Source organism: Lynx rufus, unplaced genomic scaffold, assembly GCF_022079265.1.
Source record: "Lynx rufus isolate CCGP_SWC_20201006 ecotype Redwood Valley unplaced genomic scaffold, mLynRuf1.p SCAF_3, whole genome shotgun sequence".
Taxonomy (NCBI): Eukaryota; Metazoa; Chordata; class Mammalia; order Carnivora; family Felidae; genus Lynx; species Lynx rufus.
Window position 1 is genome coordinate 106750235 of NW_025814845.1, and position 14650 is coordinate 106764884.

At 35.7% G+C, this 14650-nt stretch overlaps 1 protein-coding gene across 5 annotated transcripts in view; it reads right to left on the reverse strand.

The window, feature by feature from the left end:
- Positions 1-14650, reverse strand: part of SCLT1 (sodium channel and clathrin linker 1) — a 220230-nt gene that overhangs the window by 118333 nt on the left and 87247 nt on the right. For all 5 annotated transcript variants that reach the window (XR_006964243.1, XM_047090653.1, XM_047090652.1 and 2 more), the window contains one exon: positions 851-941. Coding sequence is in view for 4 of the 5 variants with exons in the window: in XM_047090653.1 (XP_046946609.1) it covers positions 851-941 (91 nt within the window). In the remaining variant the exon portion in view is untranslated. The remainder of the gene's footprint in view (positions 1-850; positions 942-14650) is intronic.

The following is a 14650-nucleotide window of genomic DNA, read 5'->3' on the forward strand; positions in this document are numbered from 1 at the left end:
TTTCAGTGTCTTTCTGTTTTGGGACATGTTCCAGTGTTTGAAAGAATGTATCCAATTTTCATAACTGTTATCTATGGGAAGTTTTGCAAGTCTTTCATGAATCTACCATTACTAGAAATATGTAAGCAACTTTTACAGATTAAGAAATAAGGCTTAGAGAAGTTACACAGCTAGTAAGTACCAGAGCTAGACTTTTTAATAATTAGACCCATCTAAATCTAAAGCCTGACCATTCCTTGACTCTCGTGAAATGTCCTTATTACACATAAAAAAAACAATTTCTTATGCCAATAAGTATTTCTAAAAATAATACAAAATGTAGTATTAAATGCTTCTCTTCATTTACATATTCCCAATTAATCAAATTTGATCTTGCATTAATATGTCTTTTAGTAATGATGTGTTAATGAATGATTACTGTTTTATTAACTCAGGATAAAGTAAATGGAAAGAAGTTATCTCCAAAATTATACTTTAGCTTCCTAATTTCACATTTCATATTTAGGGCAACAGAATTTTTTTTAATGTTTATTTTTGAAAGAGAGAGAGAGAGAGAAAGAGCGTGCAAGCAGGAGAGGGGCAGAGAGAGGGAGACACAGACCCGAAGCAGCTCCAGGCTCTAAGCTGTCAGCACAGAGTCCGATGCAGAGCTCAAACCCACAGACCGTGAGATCATTCCCTGAGCCAAAGTCAGACGCCCAACCACCTGAGCCACTCAGGCACCCCTCAAAATGATTTTTAATTCATTTTCCAGCAATTGTCTTCAGTACCTAATCCAAAATAGTTTAATAACAAAATTCATAGAAAACTAAGCTATAGACTACCAATTGCCCTAAAAAGAGGCAAATACCTTCTTTTGCATCTGTCCTTGAAGATCTTCAGTTACTTTGGTTAACTCATCCACTTTTGCTGCTGCACTTCTCAGATCTAACTTGGCTTGCCTAAAATAGAAATTAAATTAATAAACACTTTTCACAGACCATAAATAATTAAAAGTATTAGAAAAGAAATCCAAATATGATAAAATCAGTACTAACTCTTGTGCACCTAAAAATGGATCTAAGAGGTAGATACTAAAAGAGCCCTTTATTACTAATAAAATGCATGTGGAAGAGAGTGAAAAGGAAAAATATCACTAAAGGGCAAGGGTATAAAGTGAGAGTTATTACTACTTTATTTGGAAAAATTATATTTCATACTCAAATGATTCATATTTCATGAAAAAGTACTTTATCATCTTAATAAATTACCTAACAAGAATGACAGTATTAAGTAGAATATAGCTATGGTAATTTCTTGAATTTATAGAGTTGAAGAAGTATCACTGATTGGCTTTTCTATAAAAATGAACCAAAGCTTCAGTGCCTTAATCATTCCTTAAACACCAGACGTATTATAGAGCCACCGAACATAATGAATTCAAATATTTGTCTTGAGATAGTATAATAGTTATTAATGTTTTCAGAAATTTAGTGGCAAAGGACAAAAATAACAAGTTTATTGAATGTTCTGTTACTACCAAGTTTCAGTATCTTGACTCCCCATAGAAAAAGATATTAGGATAGAGACACTTTCTGAAACAGATAAAAAATATTTTTAATATCCTACCAATTAAGCACTAAGTATGAATACAAAACACCTGGGTTATGTAAAAAAAATACATTTTTAGGAACAAAACTAGTATAGGAACTGACCATATTTATTTGTTAATTATAGTTTATGTAGGTATTAAATATAAATCATATTAGTGCTTGAACCTAAAAAAACTATTTGATGGAAAATTCATAATAAATGTTAACTGATTTACTTTTGGCTAACAGTATTTATAATTACATTCTGATTGGCATAAAACAACAGGAAATAAAAATCTAATAATAGCTAAAATGTATCACATAATCATTATATACCAGGAACTGTCCTAAATTCTTTGCAATCATCTCACTAATATAATTAACTCTCTCTGTGAATTAAGTACTACTGAGACTATTCTATCAAACTAAAGTCAAGAGAGTGAAGTTGACAGAGATTTACCAACTTGCCCAAGGATTCACAAATTAAACATGAAACTGGTATTTAACAGAAACTGTCTACAAAAAGTGGTCTCAAGAATATAAAATTAAGCATTTTAGGGAAATGTTTTTATTTTTAAATAAATCCAATTTATGGGGCGCCTGGGTGGCTCAGTCGGTTAAGCGTCCGACTTCGGCTCAGGTCATGATCTCATGGTTGGTGGGTTTGAGCCCCACATTGGGCTCTGTGCTGGCAGTTTGGAGCCTGGAGCCTGCCTCGGATTCTGTGTCTCCCTCCCCCGCTCATGCTCTGTCTCTCTCTCTCTCAAAAATTAACATTAAAAATTTTTTTTAATAAAAAATAAATCCAATTTATAAAAATCTGAATTTATCAGACATGAAACAGACCTTTCTACTTGCAAAATGGATCACCAAACAACAAAGCTAAAACCAAGACCACCTTAAACCAACACATTTAAAATCTACTTTAAGTTTAGAGATAATTTCAGGACAGCAACTAATAAATGTATTAATAAATGAATCTACCAGTTATAACATGCTATATACTTTAATGTTTTAAAAATGTTTATTCATTTAAGAAAATTTTTTTATGTTTATTTTTGAGAGACATAGAGACAGAGCATGAGTGGGGAAGGGGCAGAGAGATGAGACAGAGAATCCGAAGCAGGCTCCAGGCTCTGATCTGTCAGCACAGAGCCTGAAGCGGGGCTTGAACCCATGAACCATGAGATCATGACCTGAGCCAAAGTAGGATGCTTAACTGACTGAGCCTCCCAGGCACTCCTACATTCTATATATTTTGAAAGGAAAAACTTAAGGAGTAAGATATTTAGGTAGCAATGATAAAACTGGATACATTCTAAACAAGCATAGCACCCACACTGATTTGGTTTTCTTACCTTCAGATAGAGGATAATAATGCTTATTCTATTTATTTCATAGGTTGCTGAACAAGACAAAATAGATAATGTACATTAAGTACACTATAAACTATAAACAAATGCAAGGTTATGGCATGATTAAGAAAAAAAAAACTATTGGTTAGAGACACAATCAGAATAGGGTGCAATATGGAAAACCCTAGAGTCACGAACCCAGTTCTGTCACTAACTAGTAATGTAGGCCTAATGCAATTCACTTGATAACAAGACTGTCTCAGCTATCTCACGTCCAACAACAAGGAAGTGGTTGGCCAAATTCAAAGACCAAAACCCTAAATAGATGGTCTCCTGATTCTAATTTTCCTAATGATTCTAATTCTAAAATTATCTTTCAATTGTATTCCATTTCCACTTCATGGCCCAACCTTTGGCCCCATCATTACTTCCCACAACTATTCCACTACTTTCCAAACTGAAGGCTTCACTGTGGGTCTCCTCCTTAATGCATCCTCTATAATGCATCTTCTCTGCAAATAAAAGGTATCTAGTGGCAAAAATTCGTGTTTAATAACATTTTCTGAATTTCCTACTTACTTCTTTGGGCACACAATCAACTCCTCTACATGGCATAAAGGTTAGTCATCACCTGGCCTCAAAAAGTCCCATATTTTACCAATTCCCTTCACATAATTTATGTTTCAAATACAACAGAGCACAAACTCACTGTTTCTTGAAACACATCATTGTCTATTTTCTTACATGTTTGACTGGCCTAGACTTCTTCCTCTTTTTCTGAAATATTCCTCAATCATCTTCAAGACATAGGTCAAAATCTCCACATTTCAATTCTTCCTTAACTTCTAGTCAAAAGGCCCTATAATGCCAGTCTGCAAATTACATAATACTTTGTATGTTACTAACACCTACTTGCTTGTGGAAATGTGAATTTATAAAAAAAGTATGGAATATAAGATCATTAAAGGCAAAAATCACATTTTACTATTTTTTAAAATCTAAGGAGATAGCACAGTGCCTGGCATATAGTAGACAAGTAAAAGTCATAAATGAATAAAAGAGCATAAAAGGAGGAAATAAAGAGTAACAGGTACAATTATATCTTGACATTTAACTTAGGTCCCTCACATCCAATTTAATATTCATGTGTGGAAATCTTAGAATAATAATTTTATGAACTCTTCCAAATATATACTATCTCATTTGAAATAGAAATCTCTCTTCTACATAAATCAAAGAAAAAAATTCCTGCACTGGTCTTAAGAATTTTTTTTTTCAGTCATTAAAAAGAGCAATCCCTATCAAAATCACACCAGCATTCTTCCCAGTGGTAGAACAAACAATCCTAAAATTTGTATGGAATCAGAAAAGACCTCAAATAGGCAAAGCAATCCTGAAAAAGGAAACCAAAGCTGGAGGCGTCACATTTCCAGACTTCAAGCTATTTCACAAAGCTGTTAATCATCAAGACTGTGGTACTGGCACAAAAACAGACACACAGATCAATGGAACAGAACCCAGAACCCAGAGATGGATCCACAAACATATGGCCAACTAATCTTTGACAAAGCAGGAAGGAGTATCCAATGGAAAAAAGACAGTCTCTTCAGCAAGTGCTGTTGGGAAAACTGGACAGCCACATGCAGAAGAATGAACCGAGACCACTTTCTTACACCACACACAAAAATAAATTCAAAACGGACAAAAGACCTAAACGTGAGATAGGAAGCCATCAAAATCCTAGAGGAGAAAACAGGTAACAACCTCTTTGACCTTGGCCACAGCAACTTTTTACTTGACATGTCTCTGGAGGCAAGGGAAACAAAAGCAAAATGAAGTATTGGGACCTCATCAAGGTAAAAAGCTTCTGCACAGTGAAGGGAACAATCAGCAAAACTAAAAGGCAGCCAACAGAATGGGAGAAGATATTTGCAAAGGGCATATCAGATAAAGGGTTAGTATCCAAAATCTATAAAGAACTTCTCAAACTCAACACCCAGAAAACAAACAATCCAGTGAAGAAATGGACAAAAGACACGAACAGGCACTTTCCCAAAAAAGACATCCAGATGGCTAACAGACACATGAAAAGATGCTCAGCATCACTCATTAACAGGAAAACACAAATCAAAACCACAATGAGATACCACCTCACACCTGTCAGAATGGCTAAAGTTAACAATTCAGGCCACAACAGATGTTGGCGACGATGTGGAGAAAGAGGAACCCTTTTGCACTGCTGGTGGGAATGCAAACTGGTGCAGCCCCTCTGGGAAACAGTATGCAGGTTCCTCAAAAAGTTAAAAATAGAACTACCCTACAACCCAGCAATTGCACTACTAGGTATCTGTATCCAAAGGACACAAAAATACTGATTCGAAGGGGCACATGCACCCCAATGTTTACAGCAGCACTATCGACAATAGCCAAAGTATGGAAAGAACCGAAATATGCATCGACTGATGATGGGTAAAGAAGATATGGTATCTATAGACAATGGAATATTTCTCAGTGACCAAAAAGAATGAAATCTTGCCATTTACATCAACTTGGACGGAACTAGAGTATATTATTCTAAGGGAAATCAGTCAGAGAAAGACAAATATCATATGACTTCACTCATACATGGAATTTAAGGTACAAAACAGATGAACATAAGGGAAGGAAAGCAAAAATACAACAACAACAGAGAGGGAGACAAACCATAAGAGACTCTTAAATATGGAGGATGAACAGGGTTGCTGGAGGGGTGCTGGGTGGGGGGATGGGCTAAATGGGTGAGAGGCATTAAGGACATGTGTTGGGTTGAGCACTGGCTGTTATATGTAAGTGATGAATCAATGAATTCTATTCCTGAAATCATTATTACACTATATGTTAACTAACTTGGTTATAAATTAAAAAAAAAAAGGATTTAAGAAATCTAAACTCATTAAAGGAAAAATATACAGAAAGCATTTGTTATACTAATTTCCCTAGAACACAAAAAGCTATGCTTGAGAGAAAAATAAGTAGTAGTCATATATATATATGTGTATATATATATATATATTCATTCATATATATATATATATATATATATATATATATAAATATTCATTCCTACCTTATTTTACAAGAAGTGAATAGTTCTTTCTATTTTTGGCATGAAATACTACAAAACATTGTAGAATACAAATTGTTAAGGTCTGTCTTCTGTACCTTACTCTACCACCACAAAAGACATGTAAACTGGGCCAATCACTTAACCTCTTGAGTCTCAGAATTGCAGCTATAAAATCCAGATTAATAACAATTTTCCTGTATAGCTCACAGAATTCCCATAAAGTTCAAATAAGGTAAAGCATATTAAAGCACTTTTATAAACTAATTGTAGTTTATACAAATGCAAACTATCATCATAATTTTGCCCTATTTTAGAATTTCAATTGTCATGACCTATGTGGTATAGCTAGATTATAGCTGAAAAAGCACTGGGATACATGCATGTCTAACCCTAACTGTTAGCCAGGAAATGAAAAGTGGGATTTATGATGTGCTGCTTAAAGTCTGAAAATCACCTGGTAATCCCCAAACAGGATTTTAACTGATGGTTTTCATTTGGTACTGGTTAGATAGCTGGGATGGACTATGTGATCAGAGGGGCAAAAAACCATGCATCTTGGTAGTTCAATCTTCTGGAGACAAAGTGTGCCATTGTCTAAAGATCCTAGGGGTGCTTGTGGCTGAATGTCACCTGTGCCCTCTCTATGCCTGTTTATGCTTTTCTTTCTTTCTTTCTTTCTTTCTTTCTTTCTTTCTTTCTTTCTTTCTTTCTTTCTTTTTTTTAACTGCATGGTATCTTTTGCATTTAAATAAAAGCCTTATATGAGTCTACTCTGTGGAGTTTTGTCAGTCCTTTCAAATATTCAGACTTGTAAAACCTTTAAAGGAAGCAATAAGAATAATCCTAATTTTATTTTATGAAGGAAGTTTAACAACTATGTTTATACTATTTTACATGCAAATGTCTTAGATACATGTCTGCTTATGTACATAATTTTATAAGTCAAAAAGTTTTTTTAGAAAAACAAATTTGATAAAAAATAAACAATAATACTAAATATTAACTAAGATTTGATTAGCAGAAACGAACATGGCTGCAGAGCAGGAGGACCCTAGGCTCGTCTTGTCCTACAAACACAATTAGATAACTATCAAATCATCCTAAATATGCCATAAATCAACCTGAAGACTGACAGAACAAACTCCATAACTAAAGGGAGTGAAGAGGCCACATTGAAGAAGGTAGAAAGTGCAGAGATGCAGTTTAGGGGAAAAATGGATCATGTGTGCTGCTGAGGGAGCCACGGTCAAGCAGAAGGGTGAGGGACAGTGGAGTACATAGGGGAATACACTAGGAGAATATTTCCCCAAAGTCATTGGCTTAGAAAATGATAGGGGCTGAATTTTGTGAGTTCTTGCAACCAGTGAGGCTTAAAGCATGGGGTTTTAAAGGTTGGCAGGCTTGGCTGGGATAGAGCGCAGAGGGCACTCCTCTGTTCCTGGCAGAGAAGGCAGGCAAAAAACCTGGGGGCAGGTAGCATAGAGAAACAGGGATCTGAAGAGCACCTATGGCACACAGTAGGGAGATTATTTGCTCTTCTCAGAGCAAGTCCCTGAGAGGCATCATTTACGGGCAGGCCTCTGGGAACAAAGAAGCTGGCTGATGCCACTTCCTTCTCCTGCCCCTCAGCATAAACACAGAGCCACCTGTGGGAAGCAGCACAGCATGGGCATTGGCAACCTGAGTTGCTTACACCAAACCCCATCCCCCTACACTCTGGGCAGGAGTGCCCTTCTCATCAGTCAAGCTTGCCTCAGTCCCTATGTGGCAGACCTTCCCCCAGAACAGCAGCACAAACCTGTCTACACCACATCTCCCAACCAGACAGTTCTGCAGGGCCTCAGTTCTGGTGGAGGTGGACACCACCTCAGGTCTCATTTTATAAGCAGACCAGAGCACACCTCATTAAAACTCACCACATTCAGGTCAGGGACCAAACACTGCCCAGAGCAGGCAAGGAGAGCCTCTGCAGATGACTGGTCTGAAGGACAGTGCAGCCCGAAACACAATAGCAGAGCACACTCAGCACACACTGGAGATACTTTCTAAGGCACCAAGCCCTGGGCACTACATGACCTCTTCTTCATAAGGTCAGTAGTTTCAGGAGCAGGTGACATATTGCCTTTTCTAACACAGAGAAGAAAGCAGAAACTTAGATAAAATGCCAAGGTGGAGGAATTTATCCCAAATGAAAGAACAAGATAAGGCCATTGCCAGAGATCTAACAGAAACAGATACAAGTAACATGCCTGATGAAGAATTTAAAGCAACAATCATAATAATACTCACTGGGATTGACAAAAGAATAGAAGACATCAGAGAGACCCTTACCACATTAATAAAAGTTAAAAAAGATTAAGAATACAATAAATGAGATTGGAAACAGGTTTGATGCAATGAACATCAGGTTGGAAGACAGAGAAACGACTGGTGATCTAGAAGACAAAGTAATGGAAAATAATGAAGTTGAACAAAAGAGAATATTATGTAATATGAGAATAGATTTAAGGAACCCACTGACTCCATCAAATGAAATGCCACTTGTATTATAGGAGTCCCAGAAGAAGAAGAAGAGAGAAAAGGGGGCAGACAATTTATTTCAAGAAATAATAGCAGAAAACTTCCTAACTGAAGGGAGGAATCAGACATCCATATCTAGGAGGCACAAAGAATTCCCATCAAAAACGAACAAAAGCAGGCCAAAACCAAGGCATATTGTAATTAAATTTGAAAAATATAGTGTTAAAGAAAAAACTCTTAAAAGCAACAAGAGAAAAGAAGTCCTTAGCTTACAAGGGAAAACCCATAAAGTTAGCTAGAGATTTCTCAACAGAAACTTGGCAAGCCAGAAGGGAGTGGCATGATACATCCACAGTGCTGAATGGCAAAAATCTGCAGCCAAGAATACTCTATCCAGAAGGCTAGCATTCAGAATAGAAGGAGAGAGGGTTTCCCACACAACAAAAACTAAAGGAATTCGTGACAACTACACCAGCCCTGCAAGAAATATTAAAGGAGACTCTTTGAGTACAAAGGAGAAACCAAAAGTGACAAAGATAAGAAAGGATCAACGAATATTTCCAAAAACAACACACAAAGTAAATAATAAAATGGTACTAAATACATACCTATCAACAATTATTCTGAATGTAAATGGACTAAGTGCTTCAATCAAAAGACAGAGGGTATCAAATGGATGAAATAAATAAGACCCATCTATATGCTGCCAATAAGAGACTCATTTTAGACCTTAAGACACCTGCAGATTGAAAATGAGGGGGTGGAAAAATATTTATTATGCAAATGGATGTCAAAAGAAAACTGGAGTAGCAATACTTGTATCAGATAAACTAGCCTTTAAAACAAAGACTGTAAAAAGAGAGAAAGGGCATTATATAATCATAAAGAAGGCAATCCAACAAGAAGATATAACAATTATAAATATTTATGCACCAAGCATGGGTGCACCCAAATATTTAAAACAATTAATAACAAACATAAAGGAACTAACTGATAATAATACAACAATAGCAGAGGACTTTAACACCCTACTTACATCAATGGACATATTTATATTCTCATATAAAGAGAAAATAAACAGGGAACCAATGGCTTTGAATGACACTCGGGATCATATGGATTTCACAGATACATTGAGGACATTCCATGCTAAAACAGAATACACTGTTTTCAAGTGCATATGGAACATTCTCCAGAATAAATCAAATAGCAGGTCACAAAACAGGCCTCAACAAATACAAAAAGACTGAAATTAGGGGTGCCTAGGTGGCTCAGTTGGTTGAGCCTCCAACTCTTGACTTCAGCTCAGGTTATGATCTCACGATTCATGGGATCAGGACCCATGCTGGGCTGTGTGCTGACAGCCAAGAGCCTGCTTGGGATTCTCTCTCTCCTCTCTGACTCTCCCCCGTCACATACTCTCTCTGTCTCAATAAATAAATAAATAAATAAATAAATAAATAATCATTTAAAAAAAAAAAAGACTGAATCATACCATGCATCTTTTCTGACCACAATGCTATGAAACTAGAAGTCAACTCCCCCGCCCCTCCCCCTCCCCCCCCCCCACACAAACACACACAATCTAGACTACAAATGCATGGAGGTTAAGCAACATACTACTGAACAATGAATGAGTCAGGGTGGCTGGGTGGCTCAGTCGGTTAAGCGTCCAACTTCAGCTCAGGTCATGATCTCATGGTCTGTGAGTTCGAGCCCCATGTCAAGCTCTGTGCAGACAGCTCAGAGTCTGGAGCCTCCTTTGGATTCTGTGTCTCCCTCTCTCTGCCCCTCCCCCACCCAACTCTGTCTCTCTCAAAAATAAATAAACATTAAAAAAATTATAAACAATGAATGGGTCAATCAGGAAATCAAAAAAGTTAAAAAATACATAGAAACAAATGAAAATGAAGACCCAATGGTCCAAAATCATTGGGATGCAACAAATGCAGTCCTAAGAGGGAAGTACACAGCACTACAGGTTTATCTCAAGAAGCAAGAAAAATTTCAAATAAACAACCTACCTTACATTTAAAGGAGCTAGAAAAAGAACAACAAATGAAGCCTGAAGCCAGCAGAAGAAAGGAAGTAATAAAGATCAGAGCAGAAATAAATGATATAGAAACTTAAAAACAATAGAACAGATCAATGAAATCAGGAGCTGGTTCTTTGAAAAAAATAATAAAGTTGAACTTCTAGCTAGATTTATCAGAAAGAAGAGAGAAAGGATCCAAATAAAATCACAAATGAGAAAGGAGAAATAACACCACAAAAATACCAACAGTTCTAACATAAAAATGGATACGAAAAGCAAAGCTGGAGACATCACAATTCTAGATTTCAAGTTATATTACAAAGTTATAGTCTTGGAGACAGTATGGTATTAGCACAAAATAGACACATAGATCAATAGAACAGAACAGAAAACTCAGAAATGAATCCACAAGTATATGGCCAATTAATATCCAGTGGTGTTGGGAAAAATGGATAGCAATAAGCAAAAAAATGAAAGTGGACCACTTTCTTACACCAAACACAAATGTAAATAAAGTTTCTGGGATTTTTCATTAATGTAAGTTTTGTTACTTATAATATTAAAGAGATTTGAATTAAACCTTTAAAAATAAAGCTCTGGGGTGCCTGAGTGGCTCAGTTGGTTAAGCGTCCGAATTCGGCTCAGGTCATGATCTCGTGGTTTGTGAATTGGAGTCCCGGGTCCGGCTCTGCGCTGACAGCTCAGAGCCTGGAGCCTGCTCTCTGAAGCATGAGCAGGGGAGGAGCAGTGACAGAGGGAGACACAGAATCCGAAGCAGGCTCCAGGCTCTAAGCTGTCATCACAGAGCTCAGTGCAGGGCGTGAACCCACGAGCTGTGAGATCATGACCTAAGCAGAAGTCAGATGCTTAACTGACTGAGCCACCCAGGTGCCACCCCCCCCAAATTTTTTTTAAAAATAAAGTTTTGCTCTCTTAAGCAAAGTATAACCAACTATAGAAGATACAATAAGTATAATACTTATAGCATTAACTTGGGCAGAAATTAAAATGTCTTAATTATCAAAACATATTTTTTGAGATTTAATATCAAATACAATAAGCGTAAGTTGTATTACAATAAAATTTTAAATATTTTTTGTAGTACATTTCAACAGTATCCTAGAAATGTTTATAATATTTCTTTTGTATGATGAAAAACCGTAAGGCTCTGAAAGAAAAAAACCCAGTTTGACTGATTTGATACATATTCCAAAATATACATACATACATACATACATTTATTTTTGTTTCAAGTTTTCATTTGAATTCCAGTTAGTTAACATAGAGTATAATATTAGTTTCAGGAGTAGAACTTAGTGATTCATCATTTACATGTGCTCACAAGTGCCCTCCTTAACACCCATCATCCATTTAGCTTATCCCCCTGCCCACCTCCTCTCCAAGAATCCTCAGTTTGTTCTCTATAGTTAAAAGTCTGTTTTATGGTTTGCCTCTTTTTCCCTGCTATGTTCATCTGTTTTGTTTCTTAAATTCCACAAATTAACGAAATCATATGGTATTTGTTTTTCTCTGACTTGTTTCACTTAGCATAATATACCACAGCTCCATCCACATTGCTTCAAATGGGAAGATTTCATTCTTTTTTATGGCTGAATAATATTCCACTGTGTGTGTGAGATAGCTTTCTTCATATATACATACATCTATATATATACACATATGTATACACACATATACACACACACATAAAAGGTAGTAGAAAGCATACAAAGGTGAGATGCAGATCTATATCTATCTATTGAGAAAGGGAGAGAAATATCACAACTTCTTTATCCATTCATCAGTTGATGGTCATCTGGGCTCTTTCCATAATTTGGCTACTGTTGAATATTTAAAATTTTTAAATGTAAAAGAAAAGGCATACATAAGGTACTTTAATAAGTACTTCTGTAATTGTCCAGGATAATAAAACCAACCATTTATGCTTAAAAACTTTAGAAAATCCCTAAATATAATTGTAGACAATTCTGAATTAAAAAAAAAATTTTTTTTAATGTTTATTTATTTTTGAGAGAGACAGAAAGATAGAATGCAAGCAGGAGAAGGGCAGAGAGAGAGGGAGACACAGAATCTGAAGCAGGCTCCAGGCTTTGAGTTATCAGCGCAGAGCCTGACACGGGGCTCAAATCCATTAACTGTGAGATCATGACCTGAGCCGAAGGTGGACACTGAACCAACTGAACCAACTGAACCACCCAGGCTCTCCCAGAGTTATGAATTTTTACGATCACTTCTGCTTTTAGAAAACTGAAGTAAAAATCATAGCAAAAGTTTTATTTTATTTTTAAATTTATTAATTATTTATTTTTGGAATAGTTTTAATTTTTTTCTCCTTTCAATCTTTAGTCATAGTCTAATGATTAAACCTACTCAAAAGGCAGAAGCCTATTAAGAAACTGTGAAAGCAATGGATATTAATAATTCCTGTACTTAGCTATCAAAATTTAAAATAGGTTTTGCAGTCTAAAAATAGTTCATTTGTGTATAACTTTTACATAACTTTAATTCAAAATTATACACAATTTAGTTCAAAATTCTGAATTCTATATTAGAATATAATTTTTTATCATACTAGTAGTGGTTCTCTATATTCTGTGTATGAAAGTAAGCTTTTTGCAACTATATATGCATAGTCTCTGAGTCCTGTTTCAGATGACTGAATAGTACCTGGTCATCTCTCTTTTTCAGAATCACTATAGTTGATTCTGATATACAGCCATTGTCTTAGATTTTACACAATGACTACACAATCAACATGTTTAACTTTGCAAAAATACTCTAAGAAATGATTACAAATACAGTTTTAGAGTCATATAACTTTAAGTATCACTGATAATCTGAAGAATATATTAATTTTCAGTTATGAAACAGACTTAGGCAATGGACATATTCAAAAATTTTTACCACACACCTGTCATGTTCCAGACGGAAAAGATGTTTTGTAAGGTGGTAGGAAGCACATAAAGATAGGTGAGATACAGTAATCTTTAGGAGGGGCACACAGCACACTTCAAGCATCACAAAAGATTACAAGAAAGTATTATGATTCAGAGTAGATAGTACATTTGCATTTAGTTAAGAGCCTATGGAAGTAGGAGGTATTTAAAATGAGAATTGATACAGGAATGGTGGATTTCACAAGCAGAGACAGAGAAAGCTTCAAGAAGGAACAAAGCAAATACAAGCATAAAGGTAGGAAAGTATAGGACGTATTTAGAGAAGATGGGAAACAAGACTGGAAAGGTAATGGGTAGTTACAATGTGCCTCAATTAACAAGTTAAGCGATCTGTAAAAATTTAAATGAAATGGGGGAGCTGCTCAAATAACAGATCAGAGCTGTACTTTAGGAATTTAAATCTGGCATTTGTGAAAAAGGATGGACTATAATGAGGGTCCTCTTTAACCAATAGATCATAATAAATGAGACAGAGGCAGGAAAGGTGAAGGGTGATGGTAACAATAGGTAAGCAGTTCCACTGGGTAAGATGGCATAGATTTCACCAAGATAGAATTTACAAGATTCCATCCACTTATTCTTTCAACAAATCTTTACTGAATGTTTATAATATGTCAGACACTATGAATATAGTCAGGACACGTTGAGCTTCAAGTGTTGGTGACTCATTCAGTTTTGTATTTCTGGAGCCCTAGACTTATTTTATTGAACATCTAATGTAAACTATACTAAGTACTATTGTCAGTACTGGTGATGCAGGAGTAAACAAGGGAGAGAAAGCTCCTGTCCTCATAAATTTTATACATTGTAGTAGAGGGATATAGACAATATGTATGTTAATAAATAAATGAAGTAATTTCAGAAAGTGATAATGCTATGAAGCAAATGGTATAGAACAATGAGAGAAAGACGTGGGTCATCAGGAACAGCCTAAGGAAGGGATATTTGAGCTAAGATCTAAAGGACAATGAATTCAAGTTAAAATCTAGGGAGAGTTATAAGCAGAGAGAATTAACAATGAATGCAAATAGTATTAAAAGGGTACTATAAGAAATGACAATTAGCTGGAATGTGTTACAGAAAAA